Genomic DNA, 25,780 nt, shown 5'->3' with positions numbered 1-25,780 from the left:
GTGCTACAAATACTGTGAATTTGTAAAAATACAAATACTAGAAAAATGATACAAAAATTAAATTTTATGGCACAAATACTACATATGATAGCAATATAAAATAATATAACACTAAATGATATGATACCAAATTCTAAATAATACGATGATACAAATACTAACCATCTACATATTACGCAGAGAGCTGCTTCTGCTCAGCCCATAAAGAGATGGTTATATGAGCAGCCTCGTTGGCAGGAGATGAAGAGATGGGATGGAGCCTGTGTTAGAAAAGGCAGTAACATTGGGTCCCCACCAGCTGAGAAGAGAAAAGCAACAGAGGGCTTTTTGAGCTTTTACTGAAGTTTAGGTACAACTCTCCCAGGGCTGTTTTCCAAATTCTCTAACTCTAAAGCATTTTCTCTTATCTGAAGTAATTTATTGGTTTCTATGTCACACATTAAATACGTTGATTGATTAACGTGACTGGTTAAGCAAGTGGTTAACATGGTAACTGATCCTCACTTTGAGGAGGGCTTGAAGGTGAAACTGAATGCCAGCGAGAGCTCAAAGGACCAGGGTTAGGTCATTCTCCCCAGATCCTAATACAAACCAACAATGGCACTATTCTGAGCTCCATAAACAGGAACTTAGATGCCAAAAAGGACTTTGAGATCGGCCAAGGTGAGCTTGGTGACAACTTCTCCAGTTCCTGATAGAATCTGTTTGGCCAAATTTTTCTTTTTTTCTTGGAGCTGCAAGATCTTCTCTTCCACTGTTCCCTCACAAACAAACCTGAAAAATAGATAAGCAAATAATCAAAAACCAAAAGCAGCATATCTAATGACATATTCAAACGTCTATTTATGCTTTAGTTTTTAAATGAGGTTTCTTCCTTTATTTTTTCTTAGGTTTAAGAACTCTATGTTTAGGCGATCTAAACAACTTAGACTAAATATATATCCATTTAAAGTGATCTGACCTTGGACTTCCCTGGTGGCGCAGTGGTTAAGAATCTGCCTGCCAGTGCAGGGGACACGGATTCGACCCCTGGTCCAGGAAGATCCCACATGTCGCCAAGCAACTAAGCCCATGCGCCACAACTACTGAGCCTGTGCTCTAGAGCCCATGAGCCACAACTACCCGCGTGCCGAGAACCCATGCTCCACAACAAGAGAAGCCACCGCAATGAGAAGGCCGCGCCCTGCGACAAAGAGTAGCCCCCGCTTGCCGCAACAAGAGAAAGCCTGCGTGCAGCAACGAAGACCCAACACAGCCAAAATAAATAAATAAAATAAAAATTTAAAAATAAAGTGATCTGACCTCAAATTGATCTTTTATTTCTTTCTGAAGCTGAGATAATTGAGAAGCACCAAAATAAGCAAAAGATATCCTGATCCAAAAAACAGTGTAGAGATCCAGCTTTTACACAAAAAGCTCTATCCTGATAAGGCCAGAAGGCTTAAAGCTTATCAAGTTTCTGCTAGGAATATGTGTGCTGGTTTAAGTACAGAGTGTCTTATCTCTTGGCTAATTCACACTGAAAACAGGTTTTACAAACTGAGGAAATACCACTGTTGTCCTTTATTCACTCATTCAGCAAGTGCTGATGAAGATTCAGTATATGCCATGCAGTATGCTACGTGTAGGAACGGAGATTTGAACATGGTCTTGCAGTCAAAGAGAACACAAAACAAAGACATGAAAATAAGCAGCAACAATAATAATATGACCTGGAAAGCGCTATAATGGAAGTATGTCCAGCGTACAAGAGGAGTGAAAAGAAATCTGTCTGCGGTCTTCAGGGAAGGCTCCATTGACAACTTGACTCTTAGTGTGACTTGTAGGATGAGCAAGGGTTTGCCAGATAGAACAGTGGGGAGGGCATCCCAGGGAATGGGAACATGTGTAAAACCATGGCTGAGTTTTGGAACACGGTCTGCTGCAAGGGTCGTAGAGTCTGGCCAGGGCAAAAGTCAAAAACTATGTTGTACAACAACAGCAGAAGCGCAAGAGGCTGGCGGGGGCTGGATCACGAGTGACTCTGCCTGTGATGCTAAGAAACTTAGTTTTTTTTTTTTTTTTTTTTTTTTTTTTTGCTGTACGCGGGCCTCTCACTGCTGTGGCCTCTCCCATTGCGGAACACAGGCTCCGGACACACAGGCTCCGCGGCCATGGCTCGCGGGCCCAGCCGCTCCGCGGCATGTGGGATCTTCCGGGATCGGGGCACGAACCCTAGTCCCCTGCATCGGCAGGCGGACTCTCAACCACTGCGCCACCAGGGAAGCCCAGAAACTTAGTTTTGAAAGGAGGAAATGGCAGTGGGATGGGAAGAAAGGGATGGTTACAAGAAACACCTAGAAAATAAAATGAATGGATTTGGTTTGTGAAACGAGAGCAAGAAGGGGGAGTCTAGTTTTGGCTCCATGATTAGATAAACAGTGATACTATTCACAAAGACAAGGAATTCAGAAGAATCAGTAGATATGAGGTAGCAGGGAGAAACAATCTCAGCTTGTGACACTGTGAGTCCCTGGAGCATGTACAGTAGTTGCTACATGGGGACTCCTCAACAGGTATTCATTTTTTGAGTTGAATGAGACAAATACATGAGTGAATGAATAATGGGTGTGGATGTGGACACTCAGATTCAGATATTTCGTGGGGATTTGGATATCTGGGCCTGAAGTTTAGGAAACCTTGGAACAGAGTATAGATTTTGGACTTACTGGAGTGGACAGGATTATTAAGAGAGATGCATACAAAGTGAGCTGAGAAGAGAACTAAAGACAAAACAACTGACATAATCACTGTACTTGGTGAAGTTTGGAATTCATTGGTGTCCCTTAGCAAGAGTAGCTTCAATGGAGCGGTGGGGGTGAAAGCCAGTTTGTATAGGTTGAGGAATGAATGGGAAGTAAGTAAAGATAGACAAGGATTTCTAATTATTCAGAAAACTTAGTCATGAAAAGATAGGAGAAAAAGAGGTCCATAACTAGATTGTATTGTACCATTAAGGCAGGTTCTGTTGTTTTTAAAGAGAAGAGGGTCTCAAGGACAGGGGCATTCTACAAAATAACTGGCCTGTGCACTTCAAAAATGTCACTGTCATAAAACACAAAGAAAGATTGAGGTGTTGTTCCAGTTAAAGGGGACAAAAGAGTCATGACAATCAAATGCTACACAGGACCTAGAATTTTCTTTGGCTGGTAAGGACATCACTGGGACAAGTGGCAAAACTGAATAAGGTCCATAGATCAGATATGAGTATTGTATCATTGTTAACATCCTGGTTTTGATAACTTTATTATAGTTATGTAAGAGAATGTCATTTTTAGGAAATGCATAGTTCACTATTTAGAGGTAAAGGAGCATCATGTCTGCAACTTACTGTCAAATAGTCCAGAAAAAATCTTACACACACACACACACACACACACACAAAAGTGTCACAGTGCACAGGAATTTTTTGGTATTATTCTTGCAATCAAGAACTTTGGGGTATTCTTGTAAGAATTCTTACATTCTTCTCTATATGTCTGGAATTATGTCAAAATAAAAGTTAAAAGAAAAAGAGAGAGAGGAAGAGAGGAAGAGAGGGAGGAGGGAGGAGAGTCCTTCCATGGGCGGCCTTGACTGAGTTAAGGCTCAGCATTGTTCATAAGCTTTTCTTTTTCTGCAGGACCAACTCCACGGTTATCCACAAATTGCTTGTGTTCCCTTCCTGACTGTGAGTACCAAAAAGGATGTGCCCCACAAGCACCATTAGTACAGTGATCATTAAATACTTTACACATTCTATTAAAACATTACCCAAGAAAAATTTTCATGAAAGCAGACCTTTGTCCTGGAGACCTTTACTTACTTACCTGTGTATGACAACATCTTTCTGCTGCCCTACTCGGTAAATTCGGTCACAAGCTTGATCTTCAAGTGACGGATTCCTGTTAGAAGACAAGTAAAGCTCAAAGGTACTGACATCCTAGACCAGGGGTGGGCAAATCCCATGGGCCAAATGCAGCCCACAGTCTGTTTCTGTATGGCTCTTGTGTTTAAAATGGTTGTTACATTTTTAAAGGTTTGTAAAACAAAACAAAACAAAACAACCTACAACAAAGAATATGCAACAGAGACCTATGTAGCTGGCAAAGCCTAAAATATTTACTATCTGGCCTAAAATACTTATAGAAAAAATTTGTAGATCTCTGTTCTAGTCTATGTGGGACTCAGAAAGCCCCAGATGTCTTCTTGCCCTCTCATAAGAAACTGGGATCAGATTGCTAATAGGAATGCTTAGCACCATCATCAGTTGGAAACTCTTAAGTAACAGAGGTTAAACCAATGCTCAAATCCTGTCACTAACTAGTTGAGTGACTTTGGGCAAGTCATCTAACCACAACCCTCTAGACTTCAGATGGCTACTTGGAAACAGGAGGGCTGGCAAATGATCTCTAATGCCTTTTTCAACTTTAATATTCTATGATTCAACTAAGGAGACTTAATTTGTTTCATTCTTTCTAGATTCTCATTATCAATTTCAAACTAGTTTCCCATCTTACCTCTTTAAAATCTTGGATAACATTGCTCCAATTCAGAAATCAGCATGATCCCCATTCTGCTTTCCTCACTCACGAGTATAGGGGAGTCCCAAGTAAGACCTAACCACATTCTCCAGGAAGATAATAACAGGTTGGCCTGTTTGTGCCCATCTGGGCTGCCTGGAGAATTAACAAGTGACAATCTCTGGCAGCAGCGCCTGGTGCAGCAATCCCTGACTGGCATCACTGAAAACTCAAAACTGGGACAAATTATGACGCTTTCTCCTAGCAATACATGAGTCATTCACTTCGTATATAGGAAGGATGCTGCCATACTCCTGGTGTTGACACTATGTGCAGTGAGTCCAAGGCTATGTGTTAAGTGTGTGTCTAACATAATTAGAGAATTCCTTTGCCTTTTCCCTTTGGAGTAACAGTTCTCCCTCTTCACCAAGGCTGAGATTTCCTTGGACGTCAACAAGTATGTCTGAAATACAGTGTTTTGAAAAGAGATAAAACTCTTCATTGAGTGAAGCAGCTCTTGGCCATAAGGAAAAGCACCCCCCACCCCGCTCCCAGTTTCCAGATGTTAGATTAACAATAAACAGTGAACAGACTATTTTAAATAGTCATTTGAAGCCTTGCTTGCTCAGGAATTCAGGGCCGGCAACTAACCCTACACCAATTTTTTTTCTCTCTCTTTTTTAAAATTTATTTATTACTTTATTTATTTTTGGCTGCGTTGGGTCTTCGTTGCTGTGCACGGGCTTTCTCTCTAGTTGCGGCGAGAGGGGACTACTCTTTGTTGCGGTGCGCGGGCTTCTCTGGTTGCGGAGCACGGGCTCTAGGCACGCAGGCTTCAGTAGCTACGGCAGATGGGCTCAAGTAGTTGTGGCTCACAGGCTCTAGAGCACAGGCTCAGTAGTTGTGGTGCACAGGCTTAGTTGCTCTGCGACATGTGGGATCTTCCCGGACCAGGGATCGAACCCGTGTCCCCTGCATTGGCAGGCGGATTCTTAACCACTGGGCCACCAGGAAAGTCCCTAGCCCTACACCATTTTGATCTGTATCTTATACACATGTATGCACAGAGGCAGCTCCATAATATGAAAGGAACGCACTCAATATAAGAAGTCAGGCCTTACTGCCCCTCTGGTCTCCCTGCTATGCTGTGACAACTCAAGAAAAATCCACAATCGTTACCAGTGCATGTCCAGAAGAAAAAGATGGTTTCCTCCAGTCAGGTTTAGACCAACACCTCCAGCCAAGAGAGAGATTAGCATAACCTTCAAAAGGAAGCACACCATTAACTTTACACAGACTTGGTCTCATAAATCACCTCTCCTTCTTAGCAACATGCTCTTATCAAATTTCCTTCTGCTGTCATAAAGGCACTGTTTCGAAACTCTGAGATCCTATCTCCCATGCCTCACCTTTGAGAAAATTCTCATTTAACCTTTCTTTGGTGAGTCATTCTCAAAACATTAATTGTGCACCTGCCGAAATATATGAATACTACCATTTAGAGCACCGGGGCTGGGTAGCTCAATAAACTTTCCATCAGCCGGATGCTGTCTGTTCCATCAGTCCCCCAACCACTGCCATGATTCTCCTGCCATCACTCAACCAGTGCTTTCCAAATTCGCATTATCCATAATTAGATGCCTTTGTTCTCCCACTTCCCTCCATCTTTCCTCATATCAAGATCCCACCCATCCTTCCAGGCTTGCCTCCTCCACAAAGAGTCTCTTGAACCTAACCAGTTATGTTCTTACTCTCTTTTTAGCCCTCATAGCTTATTCTCTTAGAGTATTTGCACACTTTGATATGTACCCCCAATAAATGTTGAAGGAATCAAAAACACCTGGAGGGATCAAAGCTATGAATATTTTTGAATCGAGCTATGTTAAAATTTCCTCTGTATAATTGGGAACAATTTGCTCGTGATTACAGGGTTCTGCTGTGATCAGCTTGTACCTGAGGGCCCCTGGATTTGTTAAATGCCTCCACCAAGTCCATTCTTTGTTTGGGGTTAACAGAGCCATCGATGGTGGAGTAAGTCAGTCCATGTCTCTTAAGGTGTAAGGTTACGACCTTCAGCATGCTGGTCCACTGAGAGACGATGACACTGGAAGGAAGGATAAAACAGAAAACCAATGCCCCCAAACAGATGAAACAAACTCATCCGCAGGGCTTTAACGCCTGTTATTCGTACAATCCAGTTATCAAAGGTGGACGAGGAAAGGCCTTCTACTACCTAAGCGTACACACTTCAGTGACATTATAAGATTACAATATTTCCAGCTATTTCTAGATCCAGTCTACAACTTATTTTGTGCAAAATGAAGTCAGAATAAAGTGGTGGCTAAGCTAAAGTACTGGCTGCAGCCTCTGATTATCTGGGGCCTAGTGTTTATCCAGAGGAGGTCTGTGCTCCTGCAAAGGGATAGAGGCCCCTCCCTCCGCCAGTCAGAACCATAAGCTGCTAGGGCTTCTCTGTTCCCCCAGTGCTGTGCTTTAATTAGAGTTTTATGTGTTTAGATCAAAATATTTCCGATCTACAAATGCATTGAATAGCACACAGTAAAGTCAAACAACGAATGAACCTCCCATATCTACGTCCCCAGCTTAGGAACATCCCCAGCACCATGGGGGCTCCAGGTCTGACCCCACTCTTCTCCCTCCCTCGCCCACCTATTTATTACTCTCTTGCTTTTCTTGAGATGCTTCTTCTCTGCTCTTAAACACTTCTTCAGATGCTCAGTTTACTCGGATCCTCTAGGGACTGCCTTTTCAACCAGTGCCACAAGGATTTTAATTAGAAATCAAAGAGAATCTGTGTTGTAACTTGAGTGCTTTCTGCTAAGCATGACTCAAGGTCCTTGATATAAAAAGCGAAGATTTATAACTATCCACAATATTAAATTTTCTAGCGTAATTACAAGCAATGCTTGGATAATGAAATAACACATTTACCTCTTTTGGGACCCTGAATTTCTTCGGATTGCCTCCAATTCTGCCAACAGAGATGAAATCTGGGAAAAGGTGCAATTAACATATGGAGGTTTAAGCAAATTTGCTTTTCTCCATTTTCTGAATTAAAGAATCGGTCTCCTCCACAGCCTCTCGGCTTCTGGTCTTACTCCTCTCTAGTTCCCTTTCCTCTCTGCAGCCAGAGTGCAGACATATTTCCAAAATGTCAGTTTCTTATTTTCCTCCTCTGGCTGAAGCCCCTGCAGTGGCTTCCCGCTGAGAATAAAGCCCAAGCTCCGTACAGTGGCCTCCCAGGTCCTTGCTACCTTGCCTTCCGCTCACATCTCCAGCCTCAGCCCTCACTACGTGCTCTTCAAATGATGCTTGGGTGATACCAACATTCTCCCTCCACTAAGCCATGCTTTGTCTCATCTTTGTCCATTCTGTTCCCTCTGCCTAGGACAGCCTTACGTGTCAGCTTCTTGGACGTTCTCTCCAATCCCAGGAGCCCACTGCCTACATGCTACTATACCACCTTTTCTTTCTATAATCATGGTCTTTTTCATACTATATATTAATTGCTTATTAGTCATCTCTTGCTTTCATGGCCGGAGATGCTCCAAAGAGGCAGAGCTAGTGTATGTCTGGCTCATTTCTGCACCCCTAGCACTCAGCATATTGCTGGACCAGAGAAGATACTATCCTAACATTTGCAGAAGGAGAAAGTGAAAGAGCTTGACCCAGTTTGAGGCCTGCTGCAAATGGTGTTGAAGAAGAGAACCTGTCCAGACTGAGGAATACTTGCTCAAGCTTCACGACAAGCTCTCTGGGTATTTTACCAAAACTGCTCAGGGCATATTCAAGTCTATGAGGGACCAGGCGATAAGAACACAGGGGCGGGACTCTGGAGAGCAGCTGGCCTCATTCTTCCTGACTGCTAATGTGAATGACCGTTCCAAAGGCTCTAAAGTTCACCCCCAAAATGGCGGAAGAGGATGAAAATTAAACCAAGAATCAGGAGATGAAGAGAATTCTTATTCTGCCATCACAGGGCTGGATCTCTTTGGAACTCCCAGTTAAGAGCTCAGCTTCCTCATCAGTTAAAAGGGACTGAGCCAGAGGAACTGAGGTGCCCTTAGCTCTTCCATTCTACGCCGTCATGGTGCTAGTGGCAACCTGTTGAGGCCCCTGCGTAAGGCTGCGTTCCCACCTGAACAAACACGCTGATGCCTGGGCAGGAAGACAGTCACAGGACTGTACCATTTTGAATTAGTAGGAAGGAAAAAAGCAGGTACACGAAGTGCCTGGTGTCTTGGCAACTCAAGGTTGTGGAAAGTTCTCGAACTGCCTCATGAAAAACCTGGCGATAGGTATTTTGAAAAAAATGCAGTGGGAGAGCAGGATTCATGGGCTGTGAGCTGGGGCCAAATTCTAATAACGTTCTGTATGAGTTTAGGTTTGTGCTACCAAACAAAACTCCCTTCCTCACATAAAACCACCTTAAGTGGTTTGAACTACAATTAATGGGGTTCACATTAAGAACCTTGTGAACGATGACCTGAGCATCAGACAAGTTGTTAGGAACACAAATTATTAGGAACATGAATTTTAACCCAATAGCTAACTGAGGGTGCCAGGGCCTGAAGTCCGGCCATATGTGGTGCCCTTCTTATCTTTCTCTCAGTTACTGATGGTGAAGACCTAGGTAAATATTTTAAAAATCTAATTAAAAGTAATTCTTTGGTAAAACCATTCCCCTGGCAGTGACCTCCTTTCCAGTTACATCTTTTAAAGCCTTTGAAGCAGTAGAGCAGGAACCCAGCCCTCAGGGCAGGTGAGACAATGGGTAGGTTCCAAGCGAGCCAGTGGAGAGGCAGAACACACACCCCGGCCCTCCTCTGATAGAACCCTTCAGTTCTTAAAACGTTCAATGAAAACAGAACAGAGTGACTAATGAGGAGAGGCTGGTAGGAAACAAACCCAGCAGATGGAAGCCTCTCAACAAAGCAAAGCAACTGGCGCTCAGACGTATTACACAGTCTCGAGGCTCAGGCCTTCGTTGTTTTCCCAAAACAAACTGCTCACCTGACTGGGCCCTGTGGCCGGCATACACCTGATAGGCCCCTTCCCCAGGAATCCATGCCAGAAATCTGCCCTGATGCCAGGTCGGCCCAAGCCACTTTCTGAAAGCCCACTATGTAGTAAGACTTCAGTTTTATTCGTCAAATCAAACTAGAATTTAAGATTGGAGGGAGAATTTGACCAGCCAACATCTAACAGCTCCAGCTCTGCTGTCAAATGGCTGGACTCGCTTGGACAAATGTGGTGGTGCTCTCACTCAGGGAAATGTATGAGGACTCAAAGTCTTTCTACTAGAATAGAGGTGATCATACTACCTTGGTGCTCTCTCTCCTGTCGTCAAAAAGCTCCACCTTGAAGCATTTGCCATTGAGGGAAACAGACGGCTCTGAGTTATGGAATTCGGACAAGGTCAAGTCTCTGAGCTGCTCTTCCAGGGAAAGGACCAGGCCTTCACTCTTCAGCTCTTTTGGATCCAGGGCCTGAGCAGAATCAGACAGGGGACAGAGCAGATGGGCGGTTGAGGCAGCAAGGCATGTGACCTGCCAAAGTGCTAACTGTTTAACACAGCACACGGCAAAATGTCTCATAATTTACCACCAGTATCTCCTCGGGTAAACCCAGATTAAAATGTAATCTTGCAAGCTTTTTTCACCAGATCAAAAATAAATCAAGGGACTTCCCTGGTGGCACAGTGGTTAAGAATCCGCCTGCCAATGCAGGGGACACGGGTTCAATCCCTGGTCCGGGAAGATCCCACATGCTGCGGAGCAACTAAGCCCATGCGCCACAACTACTGAAGCCCGCGTGAGCCTAGAGCCCATGCTCCACAACAAGAGAAGCCACTGCAATGAGAAGCGCATGCACTGCAACGAAGAGTAGCCCCTGCTCGCCATAACTAGAGAAAGCCCATGCGCAGCAACGAAGACCCAATGCAATCAAAAATAATTTAAAAAAAAAAATAGGAATCCGTTTAATAAATCAATCAATCAAATGATGGAACTTCTTAGAAAATTGCCAGATTGCAAGATCATTCTATTTTCCCCAGCTAGAACAGTACAGTTAATTAAGCTATTGATAATCAAGATGCAATTTACTACCAAAAAAAAAGATACATTACTACAGCACCTCAGAAGAATAACATACTTCAATAAAATTTTTTTTTAATAAAAGAAAAAATTTTCAAATACCAGGAGTAGTTCTTTTTCTGTTCATAAAAATAACATATGGGGCCTCCCTGGTGGCGCAAGTGGTTGAGAGTCCGCCTGCCGATGCAGGGGATACGGGTTCGTGCCCCGGTCTGGGAGGATCCCATATGCCGCGGAGCGGCTGGGCCCGTGAGCCGTGGCCGCTGAGCCTGCGCGTCCAGAGCCTGCGCGTCCGGAGCCTGTGCTCCGCAATGGGGGAGGCCACAACAGTGAGAGGCCCGCATACCGCAAAAAAAAAAATAAATAAATAAAATAAATAAATAAAAATAAATAACATATGCTCATTTTAGAAAATCTGGAAAAGTTCAGAAGAGTATAAAGAAAGTAAGAATCCTTGATAACCAAGGAGAAAATAAATTTTAACTTCCAAGAGAAAAAAAAAAAAGAATAACATATTCCCCTTTTTTTAAAAAATTGAAGCATATTTACAATATTGTGTTAGTTTCTGGTGTACAGCAAAGTGATTCCCTTATACATACATACACTCACACACACCTATATATTCTCTTTCAGATTCTTTTCCATTAAAGGTTATTACAAGATTTTTTTTATTTTGGCTGCACCACGTGACTTGCAGGATCTTGGTTTCCTGACCAGAGATCAAACCCAGGCCCTGGAAGTGAAAGCACCAAGTCCTAACCACTGGAGTGCCAGAGAATTCCCAGGTTATTACAAGATATTGAACTTAGTTCCCTGTGCTATACAGTAGGTCCTTGTTGTTTACCTATTCAATATATAGTAGTGTGTATATGTTAATCCCAAACTCCTAATTTATCCCTTCCTCACCACCCCCTGCTATCCCGTTTGGTAACCATAAGTTTGTTTTCTATGTCTGTGAGTCTATTTCTGTTTCGTAAATAAGTTCATTTGTATCATTTTTTTAGATTCCACAAATAAGTGATATCATATATTTGTCTTTGATTACTTAACTTAATATGATAATCTCTAGTTCCATCGATGTTGCTGCAAATGGCATTATTTCATTCTCTTTTTATGGCTGAGTAACATTCCATTATATGTATGCATATATATATATATATATACACACACAAGCACCACATCTTCTTTATCCACTCATCTGTTGATAGACATTTAGGTTGCTTCCATGTCTTGGCTATTGTAGATAATGCTGTAATGAATATGAACATTGGCGTGCATATATCTTTTTGAATTAGTTTTCTCCAGATATGTGCCCAGGAGTGGGATTGCTGGATTATATGGTAACTCTACTTTTAGTTTTTTAAGGATCCTCCATACTGTTCTCCAGAGTGGCTGCACCCATTTAGAGTCCCACCAACAGTGTAGGAGGGTTCCTTTTTCTCTACACCCTCTCCAGCATTTATTGCTTGTCAACTTTTTAATGATGGCCATTCTGACTGGTGTCAGGTGAGGACCTCATTATGGTTGTGATTTGCATTTCTCTAATAATTAGTGACATTGAGCATCTTTTCATGTGCCTCTTGGCCATCTATATGTCTTTGGTGAAATATCTATTTAGGTCTTCTGCCCATTTTTTGTTTGTTTGTTTTTTTGATATTAAGCTGTATGAGCTGTTTGTGTATTTTGGAAATTAATCCCTTGTTGGTAGCATTGTTTGCAAATATTTTCTTCCATCTGTGGGTTATCTTTTCATTTTGTTTATGGGTTCCTTTGCTGTGCAAAAGCTTTTAAATTTAATTAGGTCCCATTTGTTTATTTTTGCTTTTATTTCCATTTCTCTAGGAGAAAGATCCAAAAAAATATTGCTGCAATTTATGTCAGAGTGTTCTGCCTATAACATGTTCCTCTTAATTACAGGTGTGCCTCTATCCAATATCAAGACAACTTTAAATACTTGAGTTTTCATACCTAGACTTAACACTAGTAGCTAAATAAGCTTTATGACATCCTAAAATACCAAAGTATTCATATATGGCTTCCTTTTTAACAAGATGCCATTTTCTATTCTAAAATAAAGCTTATTTAAACAAACCAGGGACTTCCCTGGTGGTCCAGTGGTTAAAACCCCATGCTCCCAATGCAGGTGGCCCGGGTTTGATCCCCAGTCAGGGAACTAGATCCCACATGCCACAACTAAAGATCCCGTCATGCCACAACTAAGAGGATCCCACACCCTGCAACGAAGATCCCACATGCCACAAATAAGACCCAGTGCAGCCAATTAATTAATTAATTAATTAAAGAAAAATAATAAACAAAACAAATAATAAAAACTGTTCTCAACATCATGGGAATTATCTCAAGATCAATAAAGATTAATATAAAATAAAGTAAAATAAAGAGTCTTCTCTTTCCTATCCCACAAGAAAACAAAACACACTCAAACCCCATTTTCCTTGATCCAACAGACTGGATCCCAGTTTCAGGAGACTGAGGTGGACTTCTCCACAGCCCCTCTGGGGTCCCACACAGGTGGCTTTGCTTACCGACTTCAGTAGAGAAAGATGACAACAACACTGGCGGAGTCTCAGCAACTGTGACAGTATGTGGGCGGTGCTAGATGTCTGCGAGTCTGCTGCCACGGAGAGCTGAGGCCCACTGGACCCAAACTCCTGGGCCACTTGCAAGAAGGAAAACAGACGCAGGAAACAGTACAGGGTTTAAAACAGAAATATGGGGAAGAACCGTGAACTAAATGAGGAGATTTTAAACTTCTTTGATCTGAGGTTCAATCATATAGTTTTAGCTCACTTCTCTACCAATTAGAGAAGTACGAAATACTGGTTTTCTTTATAGACCTACTTGTATTTTAATCAAACAGATTTTGAAAATAACTAAAAAGAAGTTTAGATCACCAGGTCTGGTGCTTGCACGTCAGTAGATTTTACCTTGTTTGAGGTTCCAAGCTAAGGTCAAGTCTCTGCAATCAAGAATTCATGACCCACCCCCCCACTTCTGTAAGTTTACCAAATCTGCATCCACATTTTCATGCATTTTCTGTATTTATGAGTGTCCCACTGCTTACCTCTACTGAATGGATTATCAGGGCTTCTTCCAGATTGGCTGCCCCCACTTTCATGTCTTTTTAGATAGGATTGCAGAGCTGACCTGCCTCAGATCGAAAATGAAAATGCACATAAAATGGTTGTTAAGACCAAACAGGTTTACAATGGTCAGTGTTTAACTGTGTTTGTGGTAGGACCTTGAAAAATTATAAAAGCGAACTTGTTAAATGAAAGTCGGCTCACAGCAAGTATTGGGCAAAGGTAATAAAAAATAATTACTTTAAGAGCCAAGCCACTTAAAAATGATTAATAAATATTAACAAGGATTAATATCAAATATTAGTATTATATTTAATATCAATTTAATATTAACATGTAATACAGTAACATATTATTAATTAGTATAAGTTAATATACTATTATAATATTAATAAATATAAGGTATACAAAGAGAAAAAACTAATTTACATTGGAAGTGAGAGGTACCAAATAGGAGAGTAGAAATCTGGAATTCAGGGATGGATAAGAGCTTTAGAGCAAGTGCAAAGGACAGATGACAAGAAGGGTTACTGAGCAGTTTTTTAAAAGTTCCAATGAGAGGCTGGGTAACAGGTCAAAGGTCAAAGAGATATACTTTCCTAATACAGCCCCATGAGGAACAGAAAGACCTGGTGTACAGTGTGAACACCCTAGACCTTCTATGCAAGGAAGCCAATGGAGAACAGGTTCAATGTGTATGTGAGACAAAGGTGAGCTGAGGAGAGGTGAGGAGAGAGAAAGGGAGGTGTTTTTAAAAAGGAACACAGATATCCAACTTGTCAATAATACCGTAATTACAGTTAGAGGAATCTTGACCCTCGACTCACTCCCAAGCAAGAACAAGAATAAAGTAGATGTGAGAAGGTGCTTCTTCACTGCACACACCTTGATCTTGCAAAAAGGACACTATAAACATTCTCTTCATCTTCAGAAAGCTTTAAATGGTGCAACTGAAATTTACGCTCGGGGAGCACCACCTGGAAGAGTAAAAGAAAAAAGCAGCTGGGATGAAGTTATACAAATTAACTGAACATTAGGGAGTACACTCCCCAGAGTTGGCACCAGAAATCTAGTCAGGCTCTGGACAGCAGCTCCCCGCCTTCCCTGAAAACAGGACTGCTCTAACACACTGCACACGGGACTGCTGTGACATGAGGGGCAGGACAGCAACCCGAGGGCCTCCTCCTAGGAAAACGGGAGACTCAGAGGCTCCTGAAGCAAAGCAGATGGCGGTTCAAGCTGAGTCAAGGACATGGTCGCCCTCCTTCCTGGCCTCCCCCAGGGACATGTGTCAATGGGATTACCAAGGGCTTGCCGGTGGGGTCCAGCTGGTCTTTTGTTCTCCTCAGCAAAAGGCTCTTGGTTAAAATATTTAACCGTTCTTCTCCTTTCTTTGAACCATTGTCAACCTGACTCCTCCACAGATTCAGTTCATCAAATGGAGAACAACGGAGAAATCTTTTTCATTGAAGAAGGAGGATAAAGAATAGGAAAGAAGCATGGGAGGATGGAGGAAAGGTTCAAAGGTGAAAAGCAAATCAGATTTTACATGTCATCCAATCATTTGTAAACATCAATTTCATAGCAAAACTCTGCTAGACAGAGCAAAAGGATCCAAGTCAATAACCACATTATAAAAATGTGTATTTTCCCATGAACAACATCTATATCGTCACAACAGGACATATAACGAATAGCTAGCATTCATTCCTAAAACTTCAAAGGCTAATAAAGAAATTCTGTGTCCTCTTGATGAGCTGACTTGAATTAAAACAAGTATTTTAAAATCAGCCTTCATTTCTGTTTGCTTCAGATAAATTGTAGTCCTGTCCCCAGGCCATATGTTTTAAAGCAGAAGTAGCCCAAAACATTCCTGGGACTGAAGAAAGTTGACTGTTGTTTCCTTTAATTTAATTGGTCCCTTATTTTTCCATATATAGGGGCTGGATGTCATCAAAGTCCTATATCAGACAGTCAATCAACAGATTATATCTCATAAATATTAATTCTTCTTCCCTTTAAAGGCTGACAGGCTTGCCATCTGCTACACAAGATAGTCTGGTATACACTGGAGATATGAGATATGAAATAATTATGAAACATTACCGACAGGGCTCACATCTACATAATCCAAAGAGTTTTACTCACTTCAGCAGTGAATACACGTCCAACAAGTTGTTCTGAATGGGGGTTCCAGTGACAGCCCAGCGGGCTTGGGCTTGGAGTTTACACACAGCCAAGGAAGTCTGCACTCGGGGATTCTTAACATTGTGAGCTTCATCCAATATGATTCGAGCCCAGACTACTCGAAGCAAAGGTGATGAGATACGCTGGAAGAAACACAGGTGAAATCCAATAAGAGTATGGGAAAACGTGCATGTCATCAAGAAGATAAGGGAAAATAACAAGCAGGTATCGAAGACCCGCTCTTACCTTCAAGTTTGAGGGCTTAGATCAGGTACACTGAAATAAGAATTAAGCTTAAGAAACCAAGAGTGGTTGGACAGCTACATATAAAAGAATGAAATTAGAACACTCTCTAACACCATACACAAAAATAAACTCAAAATGGATTAAAGTCATAAATGTAAGACTGGACACTATAAAACTCTTAGAGGAAAACATAGGCAGAACACTCTCTGACATACATCTCAGCAAGTTTTTTGATCCACCTCCTAGAGTCATGAAAATAAAAACAAAAATAAACAAATGGGACCTAATGACACTTAAAAAAGCTTTTGCACAGCAAAGGAAACCACAAACAAAATGAAAAGACAACCCACAGAATGGGAGAAAATATTTACAAAGCGACTGACAAGGGATTAATCTCCAAAATATACAAACAGCTCATGCAGCTCAATATCAAGAAAACAAACAACCCAATCAAACAATGGCTGGAAGACCTATATAGACATTTCTCCAAAGAAGACATACAGATGGCCAAGAGGCACATGAAAAGATGCTCAACATCACTAATTATCAGAGAAATGCAAATCAAGACTACAATGAGGTATCACCAGTCAGAATGGCCATCATCAAAAAGTCTACAAACAACAAATGCGGTAGAGGGTGTGGAGAAAAGGGAACCCTCCTACACTGTTGGTGGGAATGTAAATTGATACAGCCACTATGGAGAACAGTATGGAGGCCCCTTAAAAAACTAAAAATAAAGTTGCCATATGATCCAGGAATCCTACTCCTGGGCATATACCCAGAGAAAACCATAATTCAAAAAGATACATGCACTACAATGTTCATTGCAGCACTGTTTACAATAGCCAGGACATGGAAACAACCTAAGTGTCCATCAACAGAGGAATGGATAAAGAAGATGTGGTACATACATAAAAGTCTGCTTTTATATATAAAATACGAAGCCAGATGCAAAGAACATTTCCTACCCTCAAGGAGCTCACAATCTAGCAGGGGAGGAAAAAATAAAACAAGCATAAAGATCATTACACACAATGTATATATAGTAAATCCCACTGGATAATTCAATACAGGACAGTAGAAATCTAATTGGTCTTGTTCACTGCAGTATCCCTAATACCTGAAATAGCATCTGGCATGGGGTAGCGTCACAACAAAAATAGAAATGAGGTTTTCCCTCTCCTGATAACAAGGAAAATAAAGGGAACAATGAACAGGGTGGAGAAGGAGCATAAACTGGCCTGAAAGAGTTAATCAATCCTAGTTTTATTTTAACTGTTACTAATCTGTAGTGTCTGTAACTACATGTGTCCTTCACAAAGCTAACCCCTAACACTCTCTGACTCTGTGTGAATTACATCCTGCACCTAACACTCTCCATCTCCATGTGAATTACATCTCGCACCTGGTGTTCACACTCCCTACACTCCCTTGTAGCAAATCACCCCTTGTAGTGTTCTGCATTTCAGAAAGAAGGTTGCAGGCAGATAACCCAGAGACGAAGAACGGACCCAATTACCAGGTTGCTTGATGCCAGCTGTGACTGTTTTGAAATAATGCAGGAAGAAGAAAAATGCAAGACCTTCACTACTTTGATCCCTATCACCTACCCCAGACTGCAAGCCCCACCTATAAGACTTCTCCTGATTCCCTAGGGATTGGGGGGGGGGGCGTTTTTGAGGTGCTGGCCTGCTGTGTTCCCTCTTTGCCTGGCAAAGAATAAGACTACCCTTTCTTTTCTCCTCCAAACTCTGTCTCCGTACTTCTATTCGACATCGGTGCACAGAGAGCCAAGATTTTGGCATCAGTAGATACTCAATATTTGGGGAATTAAAGGAGTGCGCGGTGACATAAGCAAGCACAAGGTGCTCGGAGATGCATTTAACCAGAGGGGGAGGCAAAGCATTCCATTCAGAGGGAGAACAAAGGCACAAGAGCGCGCGACAGATCATGGACGGAAGTACACTCCTTGGTACAGCTGAGCATGGCGTGCCACTGGGAGGGCTGGGGTGTGGGGGAAGAAGACCACACAGGAAGGCAAGACCGTAAAAGGCCTAATATATCATTTAAAGGGATAAGGGTTTTAGCCTCAAAGCTAAGAGGAATTACAGAGGAATCTGAAAAGTTAATCATCCAAGAGAAGGCAGAGTTGGTCCTGAGATAGAGAAGCGTTCTAGAGATCTCCCCAAATACAGAAAGCTGTGAATATCCTATTGTACTAAGAATAAAAGCATATGCAAAAGGGTAGTTCTTGCAACAACACTATTTTCAGAGGGAAAAAGCCCACAATACCTATGCAATAAAGCCTCCACTCTATGTAACTGAGACTACCCTGGACACAGCAACAAACAAACATTCAGGTTTTTTCCCTTGGTTATCATTTAGCCTCTGGCCCACTGTAGCCTTATTATTTGCAACCCCTTTTCCTGGAAAGTGGAGGAAGGCAGGGAATTAACGGCTTCATGTGAAAATACTAATCCTAACACGAAATATAAAACACATCCTGAGAATGTACCCCTAGAACTCTCAAATAAACACTGTAACAAGTGAAGTTTTCCTTTATTCATGTGATATGACCACCACCACAACTGCAATGTAGTTATTGTTTCTAAAACACAGCAAATTACTGTACTCTCTCCACCTTTATTGCTGAGGAGGTTGTCTAGAGTAAAAGAGAAGGACAGAGGAAAGAACTCTCTGTTTTTACAGGTGAAACAGTTTGAATGCTCATGACCTTACGGGAGGGTACCTTTGCCATCTCTAATGCTGTGAAAAGACTCCTATTAAACGATCCGCGGTTCCAACCCTACTTCCCTGGCAGCACCCACGCCTCACCTCCACACTGAGCTGTGCACCTGGCATCTCTCCCTCTTGCTTCTTTGTGGGAATCTCCTTGGCCAGAAGGCTGTAGGTAGTGACCACGATGTCATATGTGGAGAGGCTGCATAGATATAACATAGAGCAAAAGTTAAACCATCCAGCCACGACTCTGACAACGTGAGACAGAGTTGATTCCTTCACAAAAATGCCTACGGCTGGAAGGACAGACAGCAGAACTCATTAATTTATGTCCTTAATTCACACACACATGACTCTGGAGAGGTAAATTTTATACACCTGACTTCCTTATTGCTTACCACTGGTCATTTTTACAGATTATTCACTATAACTAGAACAGCCTCCCTCTTCCTAGCCAAGTCAGAAAAGATCATCTCTGGCGGGGTCATATTAAGCTTGAAGTGGTCTGGCAAGAACAGAAAGCCGGGTAGGGTTGGAAGTTAATATTTAGTTAATTTGACACAGTCCCAAGGAAGTAAGAAACCCTCGAAGTACTGTTCATCTTACAGCAATGGTGTTTTCTCCTCCTCATTCTGTAATGGATTTGTGAAAACCCACTCATCTAGCTTTGACATTTGGGCATAAAGATACATGTCGTACACTTTCAGTTTACCTCACCTATTCTCTTTACATGTAAAGATTCTTAATGAAAAGCACAATTCTTTTTCCAAGGAAGCTTAATATTGTGTACCTGAGAGAACTTCAATAAATACTTTGATAAAAATGTATGTGGGGGCTTCCCTGGTGGCGCAGTGGTTGAGAGTCCGCCTGCCGATGCAGGGGACGCGGGTTCGTGCCCCGGTCTGGGAAGATCCCACATGCCGCGGAGCAGCTGGGCCCATGAGCCATGGCCACTGAGCCTGCGTGTCCGGAGCGTGTGCTCCGCAATGGGAGAGGCCACAACAGTGAGAGGCCCGCGTACCACACACACAAAAAAAAAGGCCCCCTAAGCCAAGATGCTGAGCACCTCATACTGACTGCAATATTTCTGCACTTACACTTTTGCACGCTGATCCCGGTTTGGCCCATGATAGAGACAGACTCTTAGTTTGTTGTTGCTCACATGTTTCTCCACCTCACTTTTCCAATGATGGATCAGGGAAGCAGGACAGATGATTAGTGTTCCATGGGAAGTGAACTCAGAGGAGTCTTGAGAGGGGAAAAGAAAATCAACACCTCGTTACACTCATTAAATAGCTTTAACTTCTTAAAGTCATTACCTCTTTCCCTTGACTGACATTTATTCCTTCAATCAATATTTTTAACAACTGCTGCTTCTATTTCTACACATAGCTTATACCTTGGAGATACTGCGGGTTTGCATCCAGACCACAGCAATAAAGTGAGTATCGCAATAAAGTGAGTCACACAAACTTTCTGGTTTCCCAGTGCATATAAAAGGTATGTTTACACTACACTATAGTCTGTTAAGTGTGCAAATAGCATTACATTTTTTTAAAAAGGTGCATAGCTTAATTTAAAAATAGTTCAGGGGGCTTCCCTGGTGGCACAGTGGTTGAGAGTCCGCCTGCCGATGCAGGGGACACGGGTTCGTGCCCCGGTCTGGGAAGATCCCACGTGCCGCGGAGTGGCTGGGCCTGTGAGCCATGGCCGCTGAGCCTGCACGTCTGGAGCCTGTGCTCCACAACGGGAGAGGCCACAACAGCGAGAAGCCCGCGTACCGAAAAAAATAAAATTAAAAAAAAATAATAATAAATAAATAAAAATACTTCATTGCTTAAAATGCTAACATCATCTGAGCCTCCATCAGGTCGTAATCTTTTTACTGGTGGATGGTTTGAAGTATTGCAAGAATTACCAAAATGTGACATGGAGACATGAATTGAGCAAATGCTGTTGGAACAATGGCGCCAAAAGACTTGCTCAACACAGGGTTGACACAAACACTCAATTTGTAAAAAACAGTATCTGTGGGCCTCCCTGGTGGCGCAAGTGGTTGAGAGTCCGCCTGCCGATGCAGGGGATACGGGTTCGTGCCCCGGTCTGGGAGGATCCCATATGCCGCGGAGCGGCTGGGCCCGTGAGCCATGGCCGCTGAGCCTGCGTGTCCGGAGCCTGCGCGTCCGGAGCCTGCGCTCCGCAACGGGGGAGGCCACAACAGTGAGAGGCCCGCATACCGCAAAAAAAAAACAAACAAACAAACAAACAAAAAAAAAACAGTATCTGTGAAGCGCAATAAAGTGCAATAAAATGAAGTATGCATGAAGTAGAATAGAAAACGGAAGAAATAATCTTTTAACTCAAAACCATTATTTATTTTCCCCTATAAAAGTGGAAGAGAGAGAGGCTAAAGTGGGCGAGGAAAGTGGGTAGCACATGACTTCACTTTAAAAACCCAAAAAACCTCAATGTGCTTTCACAGTGGCCAGAATGTAGAAGCTGGATCATTTCCTAACTCATCCTAAGTTGATTCATTACAAGGGAGTATTATTACTTTTCTCTGAAAAGCATAACTTAATTACATTCACATTAAAGTATAAGTACAAAATTCCCTAGGACAAGCGAACATTACTTCGGAACCAGTTAGTGCCGGAGTATTTGTACCACTGCCCCCCATCCTTTGTGTGTCTGCAGGCGCGCACATGCTGCTACTACACACAGGGACACAGGGTCCAGCTGCAACAGTGGTCACTAGAGGCCCTGAGAGCAGATGGCCACAGATTCCTTAACTATCTAACCAACTGAGAAATGTACATGGGTACATGGCAATTTACATGTGGTGTTGGCTCTACATAATATATAGGACCTTTAAGGTACTTATTCAGTTATTACATTTTAAAAACAGAGGTTGAAATAAGAGAAATTGTCTAGAATCTGGAAACTTCTGGAAGTTCAGAAACATGGAAAACAGTGTCTGCTATGGTGGCTAAAATCTGAATTTGTCACAGATCTTCTTTCAAAAAATAATATATTGACTAATTTGGATCTATCCTATAGTTATATCCTCAACATTAACAAAAATAATCATTAGGTTTAAACTAAGTTTTCTGGAGCCTTAGCTTTCTCCATAAAATTGTTCCTAATCACAGGTCAAGCTAACCTTATATTAAAAGGAAAAAATGATCACTTCTAGTTAGCGTATTCAGTGTCAGAAATGATACTATAGGAAAGTAGTCTAATGCTAGTTTTCCAATAAATTAAATATGACCAAAGGCATCCTTTCATGGCTGAAAAATTTCCACTCTCCGCTGCCTCACATGATTTAGGAAACAGCAGGTTTTTGAATACCATTTTTGGAAAGCCAAGCCAAAGCCTTGGTTTTGTCCTTTTCTTTGTTTTTCTCTTGATTCTTCTGGGTCAGGATGAGTGCAATCATTGTCAGGGTTTTTCCTAACCCCATATCATCCGCTGGAAAATAAAAACACAAATAGGAGAGGTAACTATTTAGGGCAAAGAATCAGCTCAGCTTCAAGAGAAGCAGCCCTGGGCAGACACCAGCCCTGGTCCTCTGCTGTCAGTGCCATTCCAGTCACCATGCTTTGCCTCCTCTATTGTAGCCTTTGTCTTTCTTATTAAAATGAACACTAACTCTTGATATTTATTTTGAGATCTAGGTCAAAGACATTTACTAGGACTTTTGTAAAATTTGAAACTTATTATTTAGATCTTATTCAAGTCTCCATGTTATACTGTTACTTATCCAATACATTCATTGATACCTCCCTCGGTTTGATGATGTTGCCTAGTCTTCTTATTTACTTCCCTGCAAAAGCAAAAAGGTCCAGTAGATATAGCCTACCACCCACTTTACTACCACACTTTTGGAGTTAGAGCTAACTCAAGACAGTCCTCCATTCCCTTAATTTATTCATCAAAGAAGGTCATAAATTAGCAGTTCTTGGGCACCATCCTTGTGCCGGTTACTGAGCTTATCCAATTTACTATTTATACCCTATAAAATATTACTATCCCCCTTTTAACAGTTTAAATACTCATTCTGATGTAAGCAGAAGTAAAATGTCACAGCATGGGCTCTGGTTCCAAGTCTGGTTCTGCCACTGTGCAGAGCTAACACAGCAGCTGACTACTCTCCTTTGGAAGGCCAGCTTACAAGGCTGGCCCTTGGCTGGCATCTGGGAACTTGGATTTCAGGAGGGGTCCTCCCATTCCCAGACTAGGTAAGGGTGGCTCACTGTCCCTAAACTGCTTGTACCAACAGTACAGTTTACGCTGAACACCTGCTTTCCTTCTGCAATCTGAAATTTCAGTACCTGCCAAGCCTGAAGCTGCCTATGTGACCAGCCCCCAGTAAAAACCCTGGGTACTGAATCACTAACAAGCTTTCCTGGTTGGCAACATTTTACATGTGGAAGACTTAAGCACACACTGAGGGACTCCACTGGGACAGGCCTCTGGAACTTGAACCTGGTTTCCCTTGGACTTTGCCCCAAGTGCCTTCGTCCTTTGCTAATCTTGACCTATATCAAATCAAATCGCTCACTTATTATTCAATTTATTTGACTGTAATAAATTACACCCACGAATGACTATATGCTGTGCATCCTAGCAAATCACCCAACCTGGAGGTGGTCTTGGAGACACAGACACAGCCACTTACTAGCCATAGTGGACATCTGTCATGCTTTCTAGAAGTTGAGCAGGAAAATTTTAGCGTGACGAGTCTGCAAAGCAGAGCCTGGAAAACTTACTTCCTGCCTCTTCTGCAGCTAAGACACTGGCAGCATGACCTGGCTCTACAGAGCACTTACACTCACAGCAGCCTTCGATTCAGATGTGAGTAACTTTAGAAAAGAGGCTCCCTGTGAAACGCTTTCTACAGGAGAGGTTGGAGATGGCAGTGTTTGATTTGGGGGCGGCAGTGCTTTCTTCTACTGCTCGATGGCACAGAGCAGCCATGACGGTTCTTACAGGACACTCCGTTGATGACTTGGCTTTGGCCATTGCTCCTAGAAGTCCAGCCCGGCCCTCCACATCTCCCAGAGATTCTGTGGGCCACCACAGAATAAACCCTCCCTCTGCTTCATCAGCCAGAGCCAATCTCTACTGCCTGCAACCAAGACCTGACTGATCCTATGGCTGTGTACTCTGGAGCACGTGGCTTAAACTTCCCACACCGCAGTTTCCTCATCTGTCAAATGGGGCATTAGAGTACCTACCCAGAGTTGAGAGGACTGAACGAAGCACTGCATTTGTTGGCTCTTAGCCTAACACCAGACTCACCCAGAATTCCTCCTCGTGGATTCTGACTTTCCCGCCATAGCAGCCAGGCTAGTGCCTGCTTCTGGTGCGGCAGCAAAGGGATCTGATAAAGGTAATAACCGAAAGTTAAGTACCAGTTCCTGAGGAGAGGCTATGCTGCAGCCTGGCCACATGGACTCCATACTCTACTTGTTTGTTTTCTCTAAGTGACCCTCCCAATAGTCTAGTTGTCACATCAGCCGCTCATTTCACCTTGAAGTCCTGGACTCCTCCCTCTCACCACACATCCTGGTCTGCCCAGGACAGTTGTCATTGATGCCAGTTGTCCAGCATGTCTATCAAGAGCCGCCTCTCTCACTCTCAAGTGAGAGTCCTGCTTTGTCTGCTTCATCAGCCCAAGTCAGTTTCTACTGTTTGCAGCCAAGACCTCTGACTGGTCACCTGACTTTTACCAGCCATTCCACTAGCTCTTCCTCATTATCTCTTAAATGTGCCTCTCCTCTCTGTGGGCAATGTCCCAGTCCGCACTGCTAGTCATAAATTGATAGCCTTTTAACTGGGGGCCCACCTTCTAGTCTTTCCTTCCTCCAGTTTATCTTGAACTCTGTGACATAAATAACCTTCACAAAACATCCCTGCTCAAAATTCTACAGTGATTCCAATAATATCTCTTGAGCCATTCCAGTCTAAGTTCCTTCACCAATGCCAGGCTCCACAGCAAGGGACTCTTCCTGCCTAGTTACATCACCTGCTGCTCCCAGCTCAGGCACTGAAGTCACCTGATCATCACTTATTCATACCAATCTCTGTATCTTCCCTCTGAGCACCACTCCCTCTAACTGGAGTATTTGGTTTCTATCCTATCTCTAGGCTTGCAGTTTCTTTAAGGCACAAATAATACTGCTGACCTAGAGCAACTTTTCCTTTGTTTCGAATCCCTTTGGACTTTGCATACAGTCCATGGTACATGACAAGGCACGTTTTCTGTCTTACAGTCATTGTCTAGTTGTCTTACATAGGTTGTACATGCACCTTCACCCCAACTAGTCCACTAACAGCAGCAATTCCTTTGCAACCTTGTGGCACCTATTGAAGCTCAATAGATGGATCTGTTACTGCTACAGACGTATATAACTGTATGACTTTAAGAAAAAAAAAAACTGTTGTTTTTTTCTTCTCACTGCTAAACAGAAAAAAAGAATATACTGCAAGGGAAGCCACTTGAGCATTATTTGTAGAAAAGATGTGTCAGAACGGCACTCTGATGGGCACTTTTACAGTAGCTGGTCCCCCTCCTCGTGGGCGCTGGGATACTGTTATAAGACACTCTGCCCTGTGGGCCTTCCTGGCTCACCTTCAACCCAGCTGGATCCTCTGCTACAGCTGTCTCGCCAGGACGTGACTCAAGTGATCGATGCAGCTCATCAATGGCTTCACTTGTGATTTGCCACACTGTGCGAAGGCGACCTTGGCTCATAGGGCCTGCGTACAAATCGAGGTTACCTAAGAGTTGCAAGGATTATGTTCTGGCCAGGGCCGCAAAAAGGCAATTCATTATTTGCCAGAT

The 25,780-nt window shown here is 42.6% G+C and overlaps 1 protein-coding gene across 3 annotated transcripts in view; it reads right to left on the bottom strand.

The window, feature by feature from the left end:
- Positions 1 to 25,780, bottom strand: part of TTF2 (transcription termination factor 2) — a 43,587-nt gene continuing 17,807 nt past the window's right edge. The window contains exons 8-23 of one of the 3 annotated variants that reach the window (XM_060090352.1): positions 25,568 to 25,716; positions 24,235 to 24,316; positions 22,282 to 22,401; positions 20,031 to 20,181; positions 19,030 to 19,135; positions 15,910 to 16,091; positions 15,066 to 15,219; positions 14,647 to 14,738; positions 13,743 to 13,825; positions 13,204 to 13,337; positions 9,887 to 10,051; positions 7,494 to 7,552; positions 6,495 to 6,645; positions 5,721 to 5,803; positions 3,849 to 3,923; positions 1 to 774 (exon numbers count right to left, since the gene is read on the bottom strand). In XM_060090352.1, the coding sequence (XP_059946335.1) occupies positions 630 to 774; positions 3,849 to 3,923; positions 5,721 to 5,803; positions 6,495 to 6,645; positions 7,494 to 7,552; positions 9,887 to 10,051; positions 13,204 to 13,337; positions 13,743 to 13,825; positions 14,647 to 14,738; positions 15,066 to 15,219; positions 15,910 to 16,091; positions 19,030 to 19,135; positions 20,031 to 20,181; positions 22,282 to 22,401; positions 24,235 to 24,316; positions 25,568 to 25,716 (1,931 nt within the window). In that variant the 3' untranslated portion in view covers positions 1 to 629. The remainder of the gene's footprint in view (positions 775 to 3,848; positions 3,924 to 5,720; positions 5,804 to 6,494; positions 6,646 to 7,493; positions 7,553 to 9,886; positions 10,052 to 13,203; positions 13,338 to 13,742; positions 13,826 to 14,646; positions 14,739 to 15,065; positions 15,220 to 15,909; positions 16,092 to 19,029; positions 19,136 to 20,030; positions 20,182 to 22,281; positions 22,402 to 24,234; positions 24,317 to 25,567; positions 25,717 to 25,780) is intronic. The other 2 variants (XM_060090353.1, XM_060090354.1) reach the window with 2 other exon arrangements.

The sequence above is a fragment of the Mesoplodon densirostris genome, chromosome 2 (assembly GCF_025265405.1).
Source record: "Mesoplodon densirostris isolate mMesDen1 chromosome 2, mMesDen1 primary haplotype, whole genome shotgun sequence".
NCBI classification, from domain to species: domain Eukaryota; kingdom Metazoa; phylum Chordata; class Mammalia; order Artiodactyla; family Ziphiidae; genus Mesoplodon; species Mesoplodon densirostris.
This window is presented reverse-complemented; position numbering and strand designations above follow the sequence as displayed.